The following is a 22,811-nucleotide window of genomic DNA, read 5'->3' on the forward strand; positions in this document are numbered from 1 at the left end:
TTGACTGATTCGATCACCTCAGGAGACCTCACTTCTGTAGGCCTTCCAGGCCTGTCTTCATCCTCAACACTGCTCCGTCCTTCTTTAAACAATTTAGCCCACTTGTAGACATTTTTTTGGCTGAAACATGTGGCACCATACACAGTTGACATTCTCCAATGAATTTCAACTGGTTTGCACCCTTCAGCAACCAAAAACTTGATAACTGACCGCTGTTCAATCCTGGAGCATGCTTCTTGGTCGGCCATCTTTGTTAATCGCCAAAACTCTCAAAGTTTTTTTTTAATCTGCAGAACAAATTAAATCCATGTGAAAGAGAAGTGAAAAAAAGAAAGAAAAAAAGTAAGCTCCTATCTGTATTAGAAGTCCTTATACCGAAAAATTCACCTTATTTATTGAATGACCCTTGTATCAGAGGAAGAATGGAGCTGGCCAGACGGAGTACAGATACAGAGAAGTTCAGAACGATACTTTCGGCCAGATCTGTTGACTGCACAAAAGGTCGGAGTGAACAGCTTATAGTCTATTCCATCAGAAACGGGCAACCAGTGGAGGGACTGAAGGAGAAGAAAAACATGGTCAAATCTACAAGCTCTGCAAGCGAGTCTGGCAGCGTTATTCTGAATTTGTTGAAGTCTGTCTAACAAATATCTGGGAAGGCCAGCCAAAAGAATTGCATTAATCCAATTTTGAGAGAACTAAAGCACATACAAGTGTTTTGGTTGCATCAGTTGAGAGACAGTGATGGATAGAACTGATTCTACGCAGTTCCAGATAGGCAACTTTACAGATATTTGAAATGTGCTGTTGGAAGGAAAGAGACTGGTCTAGGATTACACCAAGACTGCGAACAGAAGGAGAAAGTGAAACAGGTGTGCTACTGATCAGAACTGAGTCAGGAAAGGAAGGATGTTGATGAAACTTTTTTGGACAGGCTCTCATAAATTCAGTCTTATTGTCATTTTGTAGCAGCTTATTGAGAGTCATCCAGTCCTTTAGGTCACCAATGCACTCCTGTGTTTGAGTCAACAGTGCATCAATTTCAGATGTGGAGGCCGACTGATAAATTTGAGTGTTACCGGCAAAGCTCTCATGCGACATCACATAATCACTGATGACATCTGACATAGGAGCCGCATAAGCACGAAAAGAACGGGACCTAGGATACCCTAGAGTATCTACCATTTGCACACACTTTCTGTGTACAATCTGACGGGTAAGATAAGATCCATGCTAGTGCAGTGTCACAAATACCAAAGGAAGTTTTTAAGTCTGTTCAAGAGGATAGAGTGGTTGATAATGTCAAAGGCTGCTGACAAGTCTAAAGAGTGAGAACAGATATCTTATCATCATCAAATCCAGAAAGCATATCACTGACTATTCCAAGAAGGGCCGTTTCGCAGCTATGACCACATCGATAACTTAAGCTGACTGGTGAACCTGCCCAACTGCATTCTCCAACATCTTGAGCAAGGTGTCCTCCCAGAAAGCAAGTACGGTTTCTGTGCTGAACATGGGACTGCCACATGATTTTACTGTGCGCCAACTCCAGGAAAAAAGCCAGGAGCAACAAAGCCACCTCTTCATGACCTTTGTCAATCTGACCAAGGCTTTCTATACGGTCAGCAGAGAAGGCATGTGGAAGATCATGGAGAAGTTTGGCTGTCCCAGCAAGTTCATCAAAACCATCCGGCAGTTCCACAACAGCATGATGGTTTAAGTTCTGGATGACAGAGACGAGTCAGAGGCCTTCCCAGTGACAACCAGTGTCAAACAAGGCTGCATTCTCTCCATAACTCAGTATTGTATTCTCTGCCATGTTGACAGATGCCTTCCGTGACTGCAAAGAAGGAATCCTTGTCAGGTACAGGACTGACAGCAGGTTGTTCCAACTTCAGGCGCCTGCAAGCTGTTACAAAGGTGAAAGATACTGTAGTCAGAGACTTCATGTTTGTTGAGACTGTGAAGGCAATGCAAGCACAGAGCAGAAAATACAGTTTGAAATGGACTACTACTCACAAGCCTGTGACAACTTCAGTCTCACCATCAGCACCAAAAAGACTGAAGTTATATACCAACCTGCTCCAGGAAAGCCATATACAAGGAGTCACGCATCACAGTGAAGGGGCAGAACCTCCAGGCAGTTGACAACTTCACCTACCTGGGCAGCACACTCTCTCGTGCAGTGAACACAGACGCTCAGGTAAACAACAGGATTGCCAACGCCAGCACCACCTTTTGGAGACTCCGTGAGAACATCTGGGAGCGGGCAGGACTCGGCCCTACCACCAAATGAAAGGTCTACTGTGCAGTGGTTCTTACCACCCTCCTTTATGCCAGCAAGACCTGGACTGTCTACAGCAGGCACGCCAAACAGCTCAACCACTTCCACCTGAGCTGTCTCCACAGACTCCTCCACATCAGGTGGCAGGACAGTCCCTGACATGGAAGTCCTGAAACAAGCTGGCCTCTGCAGCATCAACACCATCCTGCTGAAAGCCCAAGCCAGTTGTCTGGACATATGGTCAGAATGCCAAAAAGCTGACAGCCTAAGCAGCTTCTGTACGGAGAACTGTGTAAGGGCAAGTCAGGCATGCCACCAAGGCAGGAAAAAAAAAGAGGAAAATCAGACAACAACAAAAAATGCAGCTGAAATTGGAAAAAAAAAAAGAGGATTTTTTTTTCCTGTGGACTGAACCCACAACAGTGTCAAAAATAAAAGACTAATTAATACAGACATGGATTTTCTCAATTAGTGTAACTGTTTACTCCCCCCCCCTCCCCATCTTTAGAACGAGGCTTAACATGGTACAATCCCCCCCCCCCCACACCCCCAAAAAAAGGGTGGGGAGGGGGAGATCCGGGGGCATGCTCCTCCGGGGAAATTTGACATTTTGAACACGAATTAGCCATATATATATAAAATCAGAGTAAGAACACATAACAACAAAACACATGGAATGGGCTTGCAAGGGTTGCTCCAACTGACTTTTTAGTGTCTATTGATTAGTATATAGTCTATATAGACACTAAAAAGTCAGTTGGAGCAATCCTTGCAAGCCCATTCCATGTGTTAGAATTTACCTGGAAAAATTAGTATTGTTACTGTAAGGGGCAAACTGGGTGTGAGAAAAGCACACAGAACATTACAAAGAAACGCTGTTAGTATGATAAAAAATGATCATGCATGAATTATAGCCTTACCGGACCACCAATCCACAGGTAAATTTATCCAACAGCAAAATGTCATTCAGCAAAGTTAAGTCATCCAAACAGGTCTGTCCCAGAAACAGGAAAACTTTTAGTTTTACTCTGGATGTAGTTGTAAAACAGGTGACGAACCCTCGACTGGAATATTTGATTTCGCTGTCGCACACAGTGCAGTACGCATAGCCATCTTTCTCGGTCTTCCGTATCACCTCGCCAACTCGCTGATCTTCAACAGTTTTGTCCACCCATTCCCATCTCCATTTGTTCTTTGAATCTCGATCAAAAGAAGATGTTTTAGCTGTCCGTTCAATGAAAACAGGCCTTGGCATTGACCATTTGTGTGAGTCGTTCACTGTAGCCTAGATCTACGTCGCTGTAGCCTAGAGTAAGCCGGTCAACAAACGAGACTTCCCGCGAAGCGGAGGTGAATTCTGGGATAGGCCTACTATGATAATCATTGATTGGAAACCGGTGCAGAGCCAAAAATGACCCCCGCCTTCCAGAATTTATTGAAATGTGTCGCTCCGCGGAAATCAAAGTTTCGTGCGGCGGAATCATCTTCACTGGCGGCGGATCGATATTTTGAACGGCTGATTTGTAATGAACCACGGCGATTTTCCGCCTAACGGCGGAAAAGTATCATGCTTGCAAGTGCTCAGTTGGAGGGCAGTTTGAACGCTACAAAGACTGCCTCAAAGACCTGGGCATCGACATCAGCACATGTGAGATGCTTGCTCTGGACCGTCCAGCTGGGCGCAGCAAGATCACCACAGGAGCCCGAGCAGCTGAAACCAGCGTATCACTGAGGCGCAACAAACTGTGCTGTGCGCAAGACCCAAGCAGCATCCACAGCTGCGACAAAATCCGCTCACTTGTGTCCCACATGTGAGTGAACCTTCAGGGCTGGGATTGGCATCATCAGTCACCTCCGGACCCACAGCCACTGATCTTCCATCCGACTGTTGAAGCCATGGTCATCTTCAAATCTGAATGGACTATCATCACTGTTAACTCCCAACTGCCTCCCCCTGTCACATTTGATTTACCCTGCCCACATCAGCAGCTCTTGAACAACACATTAAGAGAACAGTTCACCAGAGAGAATACTTACAACTGGAGACAGAATGGTGGTGATAGCAAAAAGAAGAGGGAAAGACATGGTGACCTTTGTGGATCACTCTACCTCAAGAAACCTGTGAACTGATTTACTGCTCCTGCACACTAGTATTCAGAGGAATGAGCAAATGAAATGAAATGAAATTATGGTGCTTAGAGCCTCGCCGACCACTAAGGCCATCTGAAGGCTATCGCCGCGTCAATTACTACTACAAGGCTAAAAAAACAACCAATTAAAACGAGTCACCACTTCAAACTTTCCACTCCAAAGTTAAAAAAAAACTTCCATAGTTTAAAACCTTCAAATCTGGTTAAAAAGGTTCACTTCTTTTAAGAAGTCCATCAGCGCCCACGGAGGGACATCACGAAACAAAGTCTTCAAAGAAACCGCCGTGTAATGTCTGTGTCTAACGTCATGCAGATCCCAACAGTCAAGGAGCACGTGTTTCACGGTGAGAGGCTCGTCACAGGGAACGCATCGAGGGGCCTCCTCCCCCTTCAACAAGTAAGAATGAGTAAAAAAAGTGTGCCCCGTACGCAGTCTGCACAGCACAGATTCCTCCTTTCTGTTCTTCACCCCCGAAGGGAGGGTCTCTTTTAGGTCCGGACGGATCTGGAAGAGCTTGTTGTCCGTCTGGGTGTTCCACTTCTCTTGCCAAAGATCCTTAACGTAAGTATTGACCTTCCGCTTCATGTCTGTATAGGGTACCAAGGATCTGGACAATTCTTTCTTTACAGCGTTCCTGGCCAGCAGGTCCGCCCTTTCGTTACCACGAATGCCAACATGTCCGGGAACCCAGGCCAACACAACCTCGTATCCTTTCTTCGTTGCGAGAGTAAAAGTTTCATAAAATTCCAGCAGTTTGGGATGAGTGATATTCCTGCAGGCGATCGCCTCCAGGGCTGACAAGGAGTCGGAAAAGATCATGAATCTCTTCTGTTTGGAAGAGAGAACCATTTTTAACCCCAGGACCAGTGCGGTCAGTTCCGCGGTGTATACCGAGCTGTCAGACAGGATGTGTTCCGTTGAGGGCCGGTCAGGAAAGGCGGGACAGAACGCAGATGCGGCGACTCCGTCCTCTGACTTGGAACCGTCAGTGAAGATGCCTTGAAAAGTGGGGAATTTGTGGCACAGTTCCGAAAAGTAGGTTCTGTAGGCCAGAGAACTGGTGGTGTCCTTACGGTACGAGGCCAGATCGAATCGGACCTCAGGTGTTGTAAAGGTCCACGGGGGGCTGTCAGGGAACTTAGAGAAATCTGAGATGCCACCGACATCCAGATCGGCATTTTCCAAGTGCGGCTGAATGCGGAGTCCGAGAGGAGGTATGCAGTTTGGGTTGTCTGTAAATTTCTTATCGAAAGGGTTGTTGAATACAGCGTCGTAAGCAGGGTTTGTAGGTTCCGAAAACAATTTCAAATAATAGTTCAGGGTCAGCTTCAGTCTGCGGTTGGAAAGAGGCGGTTCCCCAGCCTCTGCGTACAGGCTGTGCACAGGGGTGGTGCGGAAAGCACCTAAGCTGAGACGGAGCCCTTGGTGGTGTACAGGGTCCAACAGTTTCAGGTAGGACGGTCTGGCCGAGCCGTATACAACACTTCCATAATCCAGTTTGGACCGGACCAGGGCTCTGTAGAGGTGCAAGAGAGTCCTCTTATCAGCACCCCAGTTCGTGTGTGCCACAACTCGGATGATGTTCAGGGCTTTTAGGCAAGATATTTTCAGCTGTTTAATGTGGCTGAGAAAATTCAGCTTCTGATCGAAGACAACCCCTAGAAATCTGGCTTCCTTGACCGCCGGGATGGTGGATGTTCCCAGACGAATTTCAGGGTCCTGATAGAATTGGCGAAAATTATGAAAGTGGATGCATTCAGTTTTGGAGGACGAAAATGTGAAGCCATTCTCCTCTGCCCAACACTGGATTTTGTTGACGCAGAGCTGAAGCCGTCGCTGGATGCTGGCGTACGTGCTGCCGGTTGCATATAAGGCAAAATCATCCACGAACAGCGAGCTGTCCGATCCTTTCTGAACGGATTGAACGATGTCATTAATTTTGATGCTGAACAGAGCCGGCGACAGGATGCTCCCCTGCGGGACACCCAGCTCCTGCTCGTGAATGTCGGACAGGGTGGTGCCGACTCTCACCTGGAATTGTCTGTCTTGTAAAAAATTGTGGATAAACTGAGGCAGGTGTCCTCGGAAACCGAGCTTGTGCAAGTCGGAAAGAATACCAAATTTCCACGTGGTATCGTAAGCTTTCTCCAGGTAAAAAAATATGGCCACCACATGTTGTTTGTTGACGAAAGCATTTCTTATCGTGGTTTCCAGACGAACCAGATGGTCAACGGTAGAGCGATGCTTGCGGAAACCGCACTGTTCTTTCGCCAGAAGGCCGTCAGTCTCTAGTTTCCACATCAGTCTACCGTTGACCATCTTCTCCATCAGTTTGCAGATGCAGCTGGTCAGTGCAATTGGGCGGTAGTTGGAGGGGTTCGAGGGGTCTTTTCCCGGTTTCGGCAGCGGGATTATGAGGGCTTTCCGCCAGGAGGGTGGAAAGAAGCCTGTGACCCAGATGTGGTTATAAACTTTAAGCAGGGTGTCCAGACAGGTTTGGGGAAGGTGCTTTAGGAGTTTATAATGGACCTCGTCCATTCCTGGACAGGAATCCGTACAGGTCTGAAGGGCAGATTTAAGTTCGTTCATTGTGAAAGGAAGGTTGTAATTCTCTGTGTTGTTGGAAAAGAAGTTACATGGTGTTTTTTCTGACAGGTTTTTGGTTTTAAGAAAGCGAGCAGATTTGTTAGCAGATCTCGAGTTCTGTTCTATTGTGGAGGCAAGCAAATTGGCAACTGCTTTCTTCTCTGTGACCAGAGCGTCTGAAAGTTTAAGATGGTGGAAGGTCGGGCATGCGTTTTTGCCCTTAATTCTTTTTAAAACCCTCCACACTTTCTTCTTGGGTGTGTTGGAGGTTAAGGAAGAGCAGAAATCTCTCCATGACTTCCTCTGGCTCTTTTTAAAAACATACCTGGCTTTCGCCCTCAGCTGTTGATGGGTTCGAACGCTATCGGACTCCGGTCTCCGAAAGACGCGTCGCTGCGCTCTCTTCCGAGACTTGCGGGCCTCCCGACATTCCGCGTTGAACCAGGGCGTTCTAGGGACCTGAGGCTTGGAGGTAGACGATGGGACTGCTGCTTTGGCGCAATCTAAAACGATCCGAGTCAGAGCGTCAGCAGGGTCCTTGCTTTTCAATACTGTTTCTTCCTGCAGCTCCGCTCTTATCTTGGTGGTAAAAAAACTCCAGTCTGCTTTGTCATAGTACAGGCGGTCAGGCAGAGAGTCACCTTCTCCATCTGTGGGGCGGAGGACGACAGGAAAGTGGTCACTCCCGTGCAGATCGTCGTGCACTTTCCATTCGTAGTCCAGGACCAACGATGGATCGCAGACCGACAGATCTAAACACGAGAGCTTTCCAGAGGACAGATGCAGGTAAGTGGGAGACTTGTCGTTAAAACAGCACAAGTCCATGTCAGAGAGAAGGTTTTCTAAGACAAGACCTCGGGCTGATGTCATCTCACTTCCCCAGAGCGGGGAGTGTCCGTTGAAGTCGCCCAACAGTAAAAACGGACGTGGGAGCTGGTCGACCAGGTTCATGAGGTCCTGCCTCAGAACACGGACGGAAGGGGGAAGGTAGAGAGAGCAGACAGTGATGGTTTTCTCGAGCGTGACTCTGACTGCCACCGCCTGTAAAGGGGTGCTTAAAAGAACTGTACTGTATAAAAGGGACTTTCGAATAAAAAGAGCGACACCTCCTGTCAACCCCTCTTGCTTCGGTTGAGCGGGTTTAAAAACGGAGTTAAAACCAGAGAGAGATAAAACCTTGCCATCTCTTTGCAGAGTCTCCTGCAGTGCCAGCACTGAAGGTTTCAAAGCACGACAAAGCAGCTGGAGTTCCTGGAAGTTGGCATAGAATCCCCGGATATTCCAGTGGATCACTGCCATTAAAAAGGTTTAAAAAAAAAAAAAAAAAAAAAAAGCAGCAGCCTATTCCATCGCTACCCCCTGCTCCTCCACTTGCGGTGGCTCAAGGTCCGCCAGGATGGAGTATTTGTTTATTGACATAAATTTTTCGGATTCGACCGGGTCGGAATATCCACCACCTCGGCCCCTCCCGATCCCGCCGTGGCTGCAACCCTCCCCTCCTTGAGTTTTGGAGGTACGGGGGGCTTCCGGCCACTTCCGCCAGCCCGAGGGCCAGGCAGACGAGAGGCGGGGCGAGGGGGGCCGGGGGGTGGGGTGGGGCGGGAGGCGGACAACGTGCCTCCGCCCGAGGCTTTTCTCTCCTGCCCAGCAGCCCCTGAGGACTGCCACGCAGGATGGGAAGGGGTGGACACAGCGTCTCCACCCAAGGCCAACGGTTCCGACGAGGCGGTTAAGTCGTCCGTCTGCGTTCCTGTGGACGTCGTCTGGACCGCGACGTCCACCGTCCTGGATCTGACGACAGAGGCATACGACGCCTTAGGCGACGCGGCCTCCACCTGTTTCCTTGCCTCAAAGAAGGAAATTTTCTGTTCTGTCTTGACTTTCTGGATTTGTTTTTCTTTCTTCCAGGCGGGGCAGTCCTTCGATGAGGACGGGTGGCCACCTCCGCAGTTCGCACACAGGGCTGCACTGACGCAATCGCCCTGGTGCGCCGCCTTCGAACAGGTGCCACACGCCTCTTCCTCCTTACATCGGTCTCTCACGTGTCCGAATTTCTGACACTTAAAGCATCTCAGAGGGGACGGTACGTACAGGCTGACATTAACTAGCAGGTATCCGACCCGAATGTCCTTGGGGACATCCGGGCAGCAGAAGGTGAGGAAGAAAGTGTTGGTCGGGACTCTGTCCGACCCCTTCCTCACCGTCACCCTGTACACATCGGTCACTCCCTGAGAGGACAGCTCGCTCTTGATCTCGGCCTCAGACACACCTTTCAACTCCGGGCATCTGATGACCCCCTTTGAGCAGTTGAGACCTTTGTGAGGGGAAATCTTCACCGCCCTATCCACGAAAGTGGTCGCCTTGAGAAGGAGCTGTGTCTGCCTTTTGGATTCCGTCTGCACTAAAAACGCTCCGCTCCTCAGCCTCTTGATGGATCTGAGCGATCCTGCCAGACACTGAAAGCCCTTCTGGACAGCGAAGGGGCTGAGAGCCGACAAGGGCTTGTCGTCATCAGCGCCCTCCATCACCAGCCACGATGGCCAAAAACCAGAGGTCTCAACGACCTCCGACTCAGAGTCTGAGTCGTCCGTTCCCTGTCGTCGTCTTTTTCCGAGTTTGGGGGTGTGTGTTTGTTTAGGATTCATGTTGAAAAAAAAATGTGAATTCATCCCTCCCTTACCCACCCACCATGGGGTCCAACTTAGGGGCCAGGGTCAAGGGAACACCAGCTTGACCCCTTCCAGGTTTCGGGAGGGATATACAACCAGCAGCCCAGCTCCAACGTGCTCCCCCCCGATCATGCCCAGCTCCTGGGGACAGAGAGCCGAGCACTACGGGGGTTACCTTCGTCAGCCACTAAACTGCCAGTCTTGACCCAGCCCCACGAAGGGGTAGCCAATTGACACACACGGGCCAATGTGTGCCGCCTGTCTTAGGAGAGGTCCGAGCCAAAGGGATGTGTTGAGAGCAGCGTGCTCTCTCAATCCCCAGGATCTCATTCCCCTCCATCACAGGTCGCGCCGCACGGCAAACACGGCGGGCCTAAAGAAGGCCGCAGAGAAAAAAAGAATGTGGAAAAGAAGGCTTGATGGGGAGCTGAGGACAGAAAAGAGGCGGTAAAAAGAAGAACAAAGAATAGCGAAAGGGACAGTGGGTCACGTTTAGTTTGGGCCTCACTCACGACCTGTTCGGCATGGGAAGCCCTATCAGGGGCATCAGTACAAAACCACCACTTATTCAGCCCTGACAGCTACGATGGCTATGTAGGCTGTCAATTAAGACCTGGGATCAGAGCACCAAACCCCAAGAAGCACTGATGCCCCCGCCGACATAGCTCGCTCGATCACTGGCCACTGAGCCTCCCGACCACGACAAGGTAGTGACCCTCCCGGGAGTGGGTCAGGAGAACACCAGCCTGACCCCCTCCAGGTTTCGGGAGGGAATGAGCAAATGCCACAACTTACAAGGCCAACTTGCAGTGCACATCATTGTGTACATGTGGCAGGAACTGTCACAAGGACTAGACATTGTCCAGTTGGAAATAGACTATCCAATTTGTCGAGAAGGATTTTTACAAACTCAGTCTCTGAGAAGCCAGCTTGAAGTTTTTGTTTTCCTGTCAAGCTGAAACATGATCAAAATTCTTTATTTGGCATCACAGAGTGCACATTATGTATTTTTAACTCTTGTAACCACACTGCGATGACATGCAAGTGGGATTTTCATCTCAATAAACCATCCTCCACCTCTAAATTCCTTAAATCCCTCCTTTTCCACTGCCCTTTTTGTCTTTGAGAGTGATGAATAAACTAACCCTCAACTGCCCCACCCTAACCCCTATTTGGAACCATAAGTCTCTGCAACAGCCTTTCTATCAAAATTCCTTTGATGTGGCATGATGTCCTGATGCAAGCAGGCAGCTACCTGCTTAGTGCTGTGATTTAAATGGATATGGACTGGTCACTTGAGTTGTACGATTGTGCCAGCCAGTCGTATTTTTGATCAAGCAAGTATATTGTTGGGTCAGTCGTTTACAGTTCAAGTCAGTTAGCAGAGCACTGTTTGGAAGAAAGAAAGGGACCTTGGCTGACGAGTGAAAGCTGATTTACATGTTGTGAAAGTTTTGAGCACTGTGATTTAAACATCCTTTTTAATGCTGTTAGTATCATTGCAAATGTAATATTTGATGGGAGGAGAACTATTGAATTTATCTGATTGTATTTCCTACATTGTGAAATACACGTTTCAGTAATTATAATAACATGATTATATCCTGTCACTATGCCCTAATTAAATACATCTTGTTGTTAGACGTTGGAGAAATCTTTCAGGTGTAATTATAGATTTGCTGGTCAAGGTCATCACATCTTGCTTATTTCAAACAATCTCCTGATAAGCTGTTGATAGCTATTAAACAACATGATTCCAATAACTTTCCAGGTAATCAAAGTGTTTATAAATATAGATAACATAGATCTGATGCAGCACAGCATTTGTGTGAATAGTCGAAAACAGTACGATAAACACTAAGTTTTGAACAGTAGTCACTGTAATGTAGTCAGTGCATGTACACTGACCTATTTACATGACAAAATTTAACCAGCTGAAGAAAGTGCTGATAAGTCTATGTCTCAAAATCTTCAGACAGCATCACAGAACATGTATGTGACTAAGTGCCAAAAGGTGTTGATGCAAAGAGGACAGAGCAATGGGAATACCAAGTATGACAAAATGTGATAATATATACATTTTTAGAATGCCCTGTATGTTTGCTAAGCATACCCAAATGCATAAGATAATCATTTTCATAGTTTATGAGAAAATGAGCTTTGAAGACTGGAATGTGCAGATGTTCGGATGTCAGGTATTACCACATAAATTGCTTATTTTCTATTTTATAGAATTCAAAATTGGTACTCATACAGTTTTACAAGAAATGTACATTCATGTATGTATTTCTTGCATTGAAAAATGTTTTTGAATATTTCTTCAATTATGATATTGGACCCGATTTCTGTAGTAATACCTGATGTCCGACCAACACCATCTTAAATTTTTTTTTTTTTTTTTTGACATGACAGAAAACTCCCACTTTTTCTGTATGTATAAGGAACTTAACAATATAAAGGCAAATCACACTGAAAGAATCAGATTTCATTTTGTTTTATTTTTCTCCAGCACTGACAACAATTCATACATATGTTGGATGTCAGTATTACACGAAGGATGCAGCTGACTGAGCATTGTGCAACAGCTGATAAAGTTATTGTTCTCCACAAAAATATGATTCAGGACTCATAAAAAACAAGCTTACAGAATCACCTTGTGATTCATCTTATCCGTATCTACACCTTAAAAACTGAAATCTACAGATGTGAAGAACTCCACACCATGTAACCCAAGATGGTATACAAAGTTATGAACATCCTCAATCCCCACAAAGATCTGATTAAAATAAATCACACATTCAATACACATTTCAGTTATTTCACTGCAGTACAACTGAACACCTAGTGTGGTGCAATTCAAACAAACAACATGTTCCAAGGATCATGCAAAAATTCTAGAAAAATATACGCAATGTATACCCAAACGTCACACAGTTTGATCACCCCTCAACATGTAATTGTTTCAAGTAAACACACACACACAGATGAAAATGAAAAAGCAAAAGAGAAAGAAAATGAAAAGGCTGAGGACCATCTATCTGGAGGCAGTGAAATACTGTGTGCGCTGGTTGGACAGGTTTTCCACCAACTGGAGTCTCACCTCATGCTGAATGGCACTGACAGGTTCCCAAGACACTTCTGGATCATGAATCCAGAAATATACTTTCTGACCATCTTTCTTTGAGGACTCCAGGTACCTCACACAGCAAAGCTGTAGCAGCTCATCTGTTTCAAGCACTTCCCCAACGTATGCGCTGCCGTGCCATTGGATTTCATAGAAAACATGCCTTTTGGGAAAGGTCTCATTTGGTGATCTCAACACCAAAGGCACAAAATGATTGGGTAGCCAGTTGTCACCACTGGTCCCATCATCATGAGTGGATGACCACATGATGAACAACTTGTGGTCAGTGTGTGCACTGTGTGGTCTCATAATGCGATTGCAATGCAGCCTGTAGAGCGGATACCCAACAGATGGGTGAACTGATTGCAATGCACATTTTGTCACCTGACATGCTGCAAATAACTCCCACAGACCTGCAAATGTGCCTGGCTGTTAAACAGCCATCACCTCTTCTTGAAATGCAGTCTCAAGGGAAGGGCTTGAAGACACGGACGTTGCTTTCACAAGTATTATTTCCTCAGGAGACACCCTATCATGAGGACCACACCATGATCTGCCATCAAGGAACAATTTTGGATTGCCTGCCATCTCCAAAATAATCCTGCAACGCATCTCCACATGATGCTTTTCATCACCGAACAGCAGAAGACTCAGTGACCGAAAAAAACAACTGCCATCTCCTTCAACACAAAGTGGAAAGCATCTGTGCCTTACCTCAGGTTCCAACAGCAACCATGTTTGTCTATCAGTTGTGGACCCAACAGGATTGGAGATGCTTGGAACTGGAAGACAAAACCTTTCAATCATCTCCTTCTTTTGCTCTGCGAGAAGCTGAACTTCTTCAAAGGAACTGCACCTTTGGAGTTCTTCCAAAACATGGCTGAAAAAGATCTTCCTTTCTGTTGTGGGCTCACTGTGAAGCCCTTCATCTTCTGATTCTGAACCCTTTTCGGACACAGCTACTCTGTCACTGTCAGTCCCTTCTGACTCTGACTGTGAGACCACAGGGCTTTGATGCTCAGCACAGAAATCTGATGGCAATTCCACATCAGTGTCAACAGAATCTGACTCTGAGGGTTTGCTGACCGGTCTTTTCAAACCGTCCTTTTGTGAGGAACCACTGCCAGAAGGTAGAGAACCTGAGTATTTCATTTTTACAATGTCCCATTTGTCCACATGATTGGGTGACTGACACTGGTCATACTGTTCTGCCATGCAACCACTGCAAAAACAAGACAGCTGTCTTGTAGCAAGAACACCTGTTGTCAGCACTCTCAGGTGGTGGATTTTCCGAGATCCAGGGACAGTTGTGAACATTGAGGACTTGATCCTTCTGTCAATCTGCGTCTCATCCACTAGAAAAAAATTCTGGACTTTATGTTGGCAGTTGTCTGCATCAAGTGATGTGGACAGAGTCCTGCAACAATGCTCATACATGTCCTGAGCATTCCGTATGGTCACTCTTCCGCTTGCAACATCTCTCGTGACTGATCTCTTCACTGCACCTCCACACCAGTCACAGTCATTTTTCCCATGACGAGAGCCAAAGAATACCTTTTCCACTGAGAATTCTGACCCAGGAATTTCTGTCTGGGTCAAAAAGAAAAAAGGTAATTTGGACTTGAACTGTGCAGCACACCCATCACTTACCAATACCACCTTTTTCAAGTCCAGGAGATTGGACAGGTACTGGAGAGACTGCTGCACATAGCTGTGTGAAGTGTGCGTCATGACACAAGTCGTTGCTCAAAAACACCATTGAGTCCCGCCTCAACTCCCCACATCCACATCTCCAAAATGCCACTACAGGAAACACTGTGACCTGCTTGTATCCCCCAATGAGCAATCTGAGGCTCATCCTGGAACCTACAGAGGAAATTTTCGGCAAAGTCACAGGTCAACATGACCCACCCCTCTGGCAATTTAGCCTTCAGCACTTGTATTTGCTTGCGCTGCCATTCGGCATTAAAATGTGTCTCGACAATTGGCCCAGCTCCTGCAACAGCTCATTCACACATTCATCCATTGTTCCATATTTTTTTAACTTTTTCCACACACACTGATGCACCCACACAAACACGCTCCCATTTCGACCAACCGATCTGCTTAGTCATGTTCTCTCCAAGACATTCTTTGAGCTGCTTGTCAGTTCTGTGAATGCCACACTGAGGGCATTTCCCTGTCTACACACAGCGACTTGGTGCATCCTCAAAATCACACAGACTTTCATTCAGCAAACTTCTCACACTCACATCCTCACCCTTTTTTACAAACATTAACTTCAGTCTCTCAGTTTCATTTTTGGGTTCAGACAGAGTTCACATAAACATTGTCTAAATCTCAGTCTGGTGACTGAAGAAATGTCCTTCGGCTTGTGTCTCTGGAAGGACCTCAGTGACACTTGTGATTTTGAAGTTTGCACGAACTCTTTGTGCAGTTCCCTCACAGGTTTCATCAGTTGTTTTTTTGAAGAAGTTTTACAAGGATTTTCAACTGAGTTCTTGTGAAAAAAGTCCCTAATGTCTGTCTGCATTTGGTCCATTTTTCTTTTTTTGTATGGTGATGTAGTTTGACTACTCTGATTTGACATGTATGTGCTGATTCCAACATCGCAGTCCTTGAAGGCTTCAGCAAGACCACGTTTATGTCGAAGTGTGTTTATGTCGCGTTTGTCTTTAATACAGTTCAGGTGTTCTTCCAAACTTCTTGCTGACTTCTCATTTTTTTCTGGTGTGTTTGCAGTCACATGGATTTCTTTTAAGGCGTGACTGGTTTCTTTGTCTGCATGTTTTATGAGGCCCTTTAAGAGATGCGCAAATTTTCTGCCTGTTTCTGGAATCTTAGCGCGAACACGGCGCACTGCCCTCTTGAATGTTTCCTGGTTGGAAAAGGGACATCCTGTTGGTGAAACAACTTCAGGACTTTGCCTTGTTACAAGTTCATCAACTTTTGTAGCTTCTTTTAGCGCGTAGTAACGAGCCATTCGTTTCTCATTAACACGTCTACGTTTTTGTGCTGTCCAACTGGCCCTATGCTTCCTCACTGCCAGCGTATTTGCGTCACGTTTCTTGGCCAGCTTCTCCTTGTCCAGCCTTGTTTTGGGGCGTGACATCCCGCTGGCCTGCTCTGCCACAGCCTTCTGTTTTTTTCTTTCTCTGAAAATAAAAACAGTCCAGTGGCCATTATATAAGTGAAAAAAGTCTGGTAATGGTAAATATTCTGAATTCAGAAAATGAAAACTGCGAAAGCAGTGATCAAATCAATACATTACAAATATCAGATTGCTGCCTCAAGATTTGCCAGTGACTATGCCCCCCCCCCCCCCCCCCCAAAAAAAAAAAAAGTATTTGGACGTGCCCAGATTCCATTAAAATACAACACTAATAATAAAAACCACCAATAGTTAGAACTTACCTTTCTTTCACACACAAACCAAAAAACAAATTTTTTTTCAGGGAGATAAAGATCATTTGCCATTCCAATAAACATTGAAAAAAAACTTACTCATATCGCTTATGACGCTGTCGTAACTGTCCCTGCCGTTCAATCTGCTCAGGGGTTTGGAGCTTTTCACGGTTTCTTTTTGCTCGTGCCTTGTCATCGTCCCTCATTTTCTTCAGAAGGACAGGGTCTCTCGCCATCTTCTCCCTGTACAGCCGACATCTTTCTGCATTGGTCAGCCTCCTGTCTGATGTTGGACTGGTAACAGTGGTACGATCCTTACGAGTTCTAGTCATGTTGCTTGTGTTCTGAAAACATGGCCAAATGCACACCTAAATTTAATAAAAAAATCAGTTGAATAATGAAGAAATAGATGAAGAGTGGACAAAACATCACCATCCTATTTTGCCCATATCATATGCATGGGAAAAAAATGGACTCAGTTGTGAAGAGCACAGGATTAGTCATGAATTTTTACTTTAAGGGGAATGGTTGGGAACTGTCATATTCTAATAAACAATTATTAACTGCACCATGTCATAAATGATCAAATCATCTTTAAGCTTCTGGTATGATGTACTTCATTCCATACTAACAGTAAAACAGTAAATGAGATCCAGGGATATGCTGACAGGCACGATATGAAGAGGTTCTATGATGCCTTAAAAGAAGTCTACGGCCCCACATCCTCAGGATCATCCCCCCTCCTCAGTGCAGATGGGAATACCTTGATCACCGAGAAGGAGAACATTCTCGAACGATGGGCTGAGCACTTCAACAGTGTCTTAAATCGCCCTTCCTCCATAAATGATGAAGCCACAGACCGTCTCCCACAAGTCCCCACCAACGAAGCACTGGACGATCCGCCAACACTTCTTGAGACCCAGAAAGCAATCCGTCTGCTATCCAGTGGCAAAGCACCTGGCTCAGACTCCATACCAGCAGAGGTCTACAAGGATGGAGGCACTGTGCTGACTGAGAAGCTTCATCAGCTGTACTCACTCATGTGGAAAGAAGAGACGATCCCCAGGATTTCAAAGATGCATCTATCATTCACTTGTACAAGCGAAAGGGGAACCGGCAAGCCTGTGATAACCATCGGGGCATTTCCTTGCTCTCCATCGCAGGCAAGATACTTGCCAGGATCCTACTTAACCGCCTCACAGCACACCTTGACCAAGGTCATTTGCCTGAGAGCCAATGTGGTTTCCGGAAAGAGCGCGGAACCACTGACATGGTGTTTGCTGCAAGGCAGCTGCAAGAGAAATGTCAGGAGCAAAATGCTGATCTGTTCTCCACCTATGTCGACCTCACTAAGGCTTTCGACACCGTGAGTAGAGAGGGACTGTGGAAGATCATGGCTAAGTACGGATGCCCTCGGAAATTTATTTCCTTGGTCAGCCAATTCCATGAAGGCATGCAGGCTCGAGTCCAGGACAATGGTGAAAGATCTGCTCCTTTTGCTGTCACAAATGGTGTCAAGCAAGGCTGCGTCCTGGCTCCAACGCTATTCAGCCTCATGTTCTCTGCAATGCTTACTGATGCCTTCAGAGATGGCGATGTTGGAATCGGCCTAAAGTACCGAACAGATGGCAAGCTGTTTAACCTCAGAAGGCTTCAAGCAAAAACGAAGGTCATGACAGACATCATCAGAGACTTTTTGTTTGCTGATGATTGTGCCCTCAACGCTGGATCTGAAGCTGACATGCAACTCAGCGTCGACAAGTTTGCCACTGCCAGCAGGAACTTCGGCCTTACCATCAGCACGAGGAAAACTGAAGTTCTCCATCAGCCAGCCCCAGGGAAACCCTACGTTGAGCCCAACATCACAGTCAACGGTCAGAGACTCAGTGCGGTGGAGCGGTTCACATACCTTGGCCTCACACTGTCACGAAATGTGACAATCGACGATGAAGTGAACGTCCGGATTGCAAGAGCAAGCGCAGCTTTTGGTAGACTCAATGCAAATGTCTGGAACAGAAGAGGCATTAGTCTTGAGACCAAGCTAAAGGTCTACAGAGCAGTAGTTCTCCCCACACTACTGTACGGCTGCGAAACTTGGACAGTGTACCAACAACATGCCAAGAAGCTGAACCACTTCCACACAACATGCCTCAGGAAGCTACTGAACATCAAGTGGCAAGACAAGACCCCTGACACAGAGGTGCTCGCAAAAGCCACCCTTCCCAGCATCTTCACCATACTGATGCAGTCCCAGCTTCGCTGGGCTGGACACGTGGCGCGCATGCCAGACCATCGGCTGCCCAAAAGGCTCTTCTATGGCGAGCTGCAACAAGGGAAGAGATCACACGGAGGTCAGAAGAAGCGCTTCAGAGATACTCTGAAAGTCTCTCTGAAAGCGTTTGATATCAACCCTGACTCCTGGGAGGAATCTGCAGTGGACCGTGACAAATGGCGCGCTGCTGTGCACAAAGGCGCCAAGTTGTGCGAGGCCAACAGGACTGCTGCAGCTGTTGAGAAGAGGCAGGCCAGAAAGTCACGGGCAAACAAGCTCCCTGACAATGATATGCCTGTCTTTGTCTGCCCCAACTGTCAGCGAACATTTCGTGCGCAGAGTGGACTATTCAGCCATCTGCGCACTCACAGATAGATTCATGAGCATCCTTCCCCCCACCCCACCACCACCCTCCCCCCATCCCCCATCTGGATGACAACGATGGTCATCATCGATCTCGATGGACACACCACCACCACCACCAATAGTAAATCAAGCATGTACTTAAAAAAAAAGTCTAGGTGTTATGACAAATAAAATCTAAACAAAGTAACTGATGGGCTGCATGAAAACTTTTTCTTCTTAAAATAAAATGTGACCAAAAAATAACATTTCCATTCCCAGTTAAGTCTTTTAAAGTTATTTTCGAAATATTATGATGCAAACTCATTATTGCGCCAAATCGGATGAGAATTAAAAGACTGCAGCTAATAATCACGGATTACAGTTGAACATCACTGTTACGACAAACATTTTTGGTCGGTCGTCAGGATGACACACAACCACGTGTCGCAATGTGAAGGACTAACAAAGACTTTCAACCCACAAAGGGCCAATGTATCACAGAAAGCAATGTGCAACAAACTTCGACTAACTTTCTTTTTAATCGAAAAGAAGAAGGAAACAGAATAACGCAAACTTAGAACAATAAACACGTCAAACCATACCTGATTTCTTGTCGAACGTAAGATCTTGTTGAACGTCAGAAAGACCGATAAAATGACGACAAACTTTCAACTGCAACAACTTTCGTTCCGCGCCGTTTTCATTGACTGGAAGTAGAACAGATGTGTGTTGCGATGTTCCGGATGTCGTGAAGAAACAGAAATATGAATATTTTTTATAACAAGCAAAATATTCCTTTGATAGTTGAACGTCAGATATGACGACAAAACGGAACTGGTGGACAAAACTGTTAAAAAATAAATAATCCGTTGCCTTTCAAAAATTTGCAGTTTGCAGTGTTATTTTGCGACATACCCAAAGGAAATAATCCCATTTCTGTTCAGTTTTGACCGATATTCACGAGATAATAATTGTGTGAACCTGTACCGACACAGTTGCGACACGAATGACGTCCGAAAGGTTAAACTTTAGCGAGCGATTTTACGCAAATGCATGTATGCTGAGGTCCCTTATGGTATTATCTGTGTGAAATAAAGGTTTAACAAGCATAATCGATCATTTTTATCCTGTTTACTTGTGTCGCATTCACTATAACTTTCACCAACATATGCTGGTGTCTTGGTGTCCGTTTTTCATTGCCGGAAATAGACACAAAAATTATACATTTATTGACACAAATCAGACACACACTTAGGAAGCGCTTTGAATTTATTTGTGATATATCTTTATTCAATTTCATACCCATTCCACAAAGAAAAACACACAAGTCATTTCATAAACATTTTTTATTTTCATTTTAGAAGGGTCACTGTCAGTTTGCACACCTTTTGACACTGAGTCATGTAACACTTCAACTTGACAAAAAGTAGACAACTGCACATTTCCCCACAAACATTGACACCTACACAGAGGATCTGCCAAGACAGCCACAACTACACCACCACTGACCTTAGACATTTCCACACCTCCAGCCTCAGTGAAAGTGTTGTCGTTGAGGTTGAGCACTCGTAGTCTGGTGTTCACAGCAATGGCTTCCACAAGGGCTGTGATGCCCGGCAAGTTGATTCCATTCTGAGGCATGGCCAGCTCCTCGAGTGTGCCCATCACCTGCAAAACCAACACAGGGCTTCCCATAATGCATAAATGTCCGTCCCCGATGCTTTCAAAATGGAAAAGACACTGCATTTTCATCCAAGTAGGTATCTGGGACATTCTAAAAATTTCTAGAACAAACGCATAAAAAAAGTTAAAATCATGTCATGTATAGGACCTTCAGTCTGACCCTATGATCATCTACAATGAAGAGGATGAGTTTGACCAAAGACCTACAAAGTACAATCCAGCTAATCTCTGCACACACATTCATGCATACAATCTGCACATGAACGGACCCTGAACAGTGAACTGAACACATGCATACCTTAAAAGCAGCAGCAAGGGCAGTAGCTCCATCGTTCTCCAAGCGATTTCTCCCCGACACAAACACCCTGAGTGCCAATGGGGTGCCAGCTGCCACACTACTTTTGTGACACTCTGACAGACATTCAGACAGCATCTGTCAAAACACACACACAAATTTAAAGATTCATCAAATACAAGAATACAGCATGTTTGTTCACACACACATACATGCACATAAACACAAACAGGGTACCAATACACACACACACATGTAACAAGTATAAACACACACTCGTGGTCATGCATGTCACAACTCATGACTTCTCTATTTTCATCCTTGATTAACATTTGATGGGGTTTTCCATGACACGCCATGGCAGTGTTTTACAATGTTTTGTGTGATGCAATTTTCCTGTGATGTTGTCTTTTTGGGGTGTGAGATATTTTTGGAGAATGATGAGGGACTAACTGAATGGATAATGTGTGGCGCTGCAGATTGTTGAGTTTGCCCTGTGTGGAGACCTCATACTTTTTATGCTGCTGATCAACTAGATCTATTTTTAGATCTGTGGTTTCAATGCCTGGCTTTGTGAAGTCTTGTTGTAGAGCTCAATGTAGTTTAGGTTTTGCTCAGATGTTTTGGAAACCAACTTTACATGACTTATCTTAGTAAGTATTTGAATGATAGGTTTCATAATTAAGTTAATGCCATGGTTTTCTATTGTGAAACAATTTTCTTTCTGACACAACCACCAAGAACTATGTCAAATAGCAGACAAATTTTTCAGTGAGATACTGAGAAGTTCAACTGGTATTGTTCAACTTTGTGATTGCATAACATACTTACTCTCTTTTCTTACTTCTGTTTTATTTTGCACACACACACATATATACTAAATATAGATACCCCCTCCCCTCCCCCCATATACATATATATATATGGTGGTGGTGGTGGTGGTGTGTCCATCGAGATCGATGATGACCATCTTGTCATCCAGATGGGGGATGGGGGATGGGGGGAGGGTGGTGGTGGGGTGGGGGGAAGGATGCTCATGAATCTATCTGTGAGTGCGCAGATGGCTGAATAGTCCAATCTGCGCACGAAATGTTCGCTGACAGTTGGGGCAGACAAAGACAGGCATATCATTGTCAGGGAGCTTGTTTGCCCGTGACTTTCTGGCCTGCCTCTTCTCAACAGCTGCAGCAGTCCTGTTGGCCTCGCACAACTTGGCGCCTTTGTGCACAGCAGCGCGCCATTTGTTACGGTCCACTGCAGATTCCTCACAGGAGTCAGGGTTGATATCAAACGCTTTCAGAGAGACTTTCAGAGTATCTCTGAAGCGCTTCTTCTGACCTCCGTGTGATCTCTTCCCTTGTTGCAGCTTGCCATAGAAGAGCCTTTTGGGCAGCCGATGGTCTGGCATGCGCGCCACGTGTCCAGCCCAGCGAAGCTGGGACTGCATCAGGATGGTGAAGATGCTGGGAAGGGTGGCTTTTGCGAGCACCTCTGTGTCTGGGGTCTTGTCTTGCCACTTGATGTTCAGTAGCTTCCTGAGGCATGTTGTGTGGAAGTGGTTCAGCTTCTTGGCATGTTGTTGGTACACTGTCCAAGTTTCGCAGCCGTACAGTAGTGTGGGGAGAACTACTGCTCTGTAGACCTTTAGCTTGGTCTCAAGACTAATGCCTCTTCTGTTCCAGACATTTGCATTGAGTCTACCAAAAGTTGCACTTACTCTTGCAATCCTGACATTCACTTCATCGTCGATGGTCGCATTTCATGACAGTGTGCTGCCAAGGTATGTGAACCGCTCCACCGCACTGAGTCTCTGACCGTTGACTGTGATGTTGGGCTCAACGTAGGGTTTCCCTGGGGCTGGCTGATGGAGAACTTCAGTTTTCCTCGTGCTGATGGTAAGGCCGAAGTTCCTGCTGGCAGTGGCAAACTTGTCGACGCTGAGTTGCATGTCAGCTTCAGATCCAGCGTTGAGGGCACAGTCATCAGCAAACAAAAAG

The 22,811-nt window shown here is 46.0% G+C and overlaps 3 protein-coding genes across 3 annotated transcripts in view; all 3 read right to left on the minus strand.

The window, feature by feature from the left end:
• LOC143283915 (ran GTPase-activating protein 1-like) overlaps positions 1-22,811 on the minus strand; it is an 85,307-nt gene that overhangs the window by 13,629 nt on the left and 48,867 nt on the right. Inside the window, exons 5-6 of the mRNA XM_076590337.1 lie at positions 20,818-20,952; positions 20,346-20,504 (exon numbers count right to left, since the gene is read on the minus strand). Of these exons, the coding sequence (XP_076446452.1) occupies positions 20,346-20,504; positions 20,818-20,952 (294 nt within the window). The remainder of the gene's footprint in view (positions 1-20,345; positions 20,505-20,817; positions 20,953-22,811) is intronic.
• LOC143284214 (uncharacterized) lies at positions 12,640-14,987 on the minus strand. The gene has a single exon (XM_076590879.1). It carries the CDS (start codon positions 14,543-14,545, stop codon positions 13,247-13,249), a length of 1,299 nt encoding a protein of 432 aa, XP_076446994.1. The 5' UTR covers positions 14,546-14,987; the 3' UTR covers positions 12,640-13,246.
• LOC143284204 (uncharacterized) lies at positions 14,669-16,799 on the minus strand. Its single transcript, XM_076590872.1, has 3 exons — positions 16,319-16,799; positions 15,423-15,969; positions 14,669-14,680 (listed from the first exon to the last, which is right to left on the minus strand). Exons 1-3 carry the CDS (start codon positions 16,549-16,551, stop codon positions 14,669-14,671), a joined length of 792 nt encoding a protein of 263 aa, XP_076446987.1. The 5' UTR covers positions 16,552-16,799.

This window comes from Babylonia areolata, chromosome 7 (genome assembly GCF_041734735.1).
Source record: "Babylonia areolata isolate BAREFJ2019XMU chromosome 7, ASM4173473v1, whole genome shotgun sequence".
In the NCBI taxonomy this organism is placed as follows: Eukaryota; Metazoa; Mollusca; class Gastropoda; order Neogastropoda; family Buccinidae; genus Babylonia; species Babylonia areolata.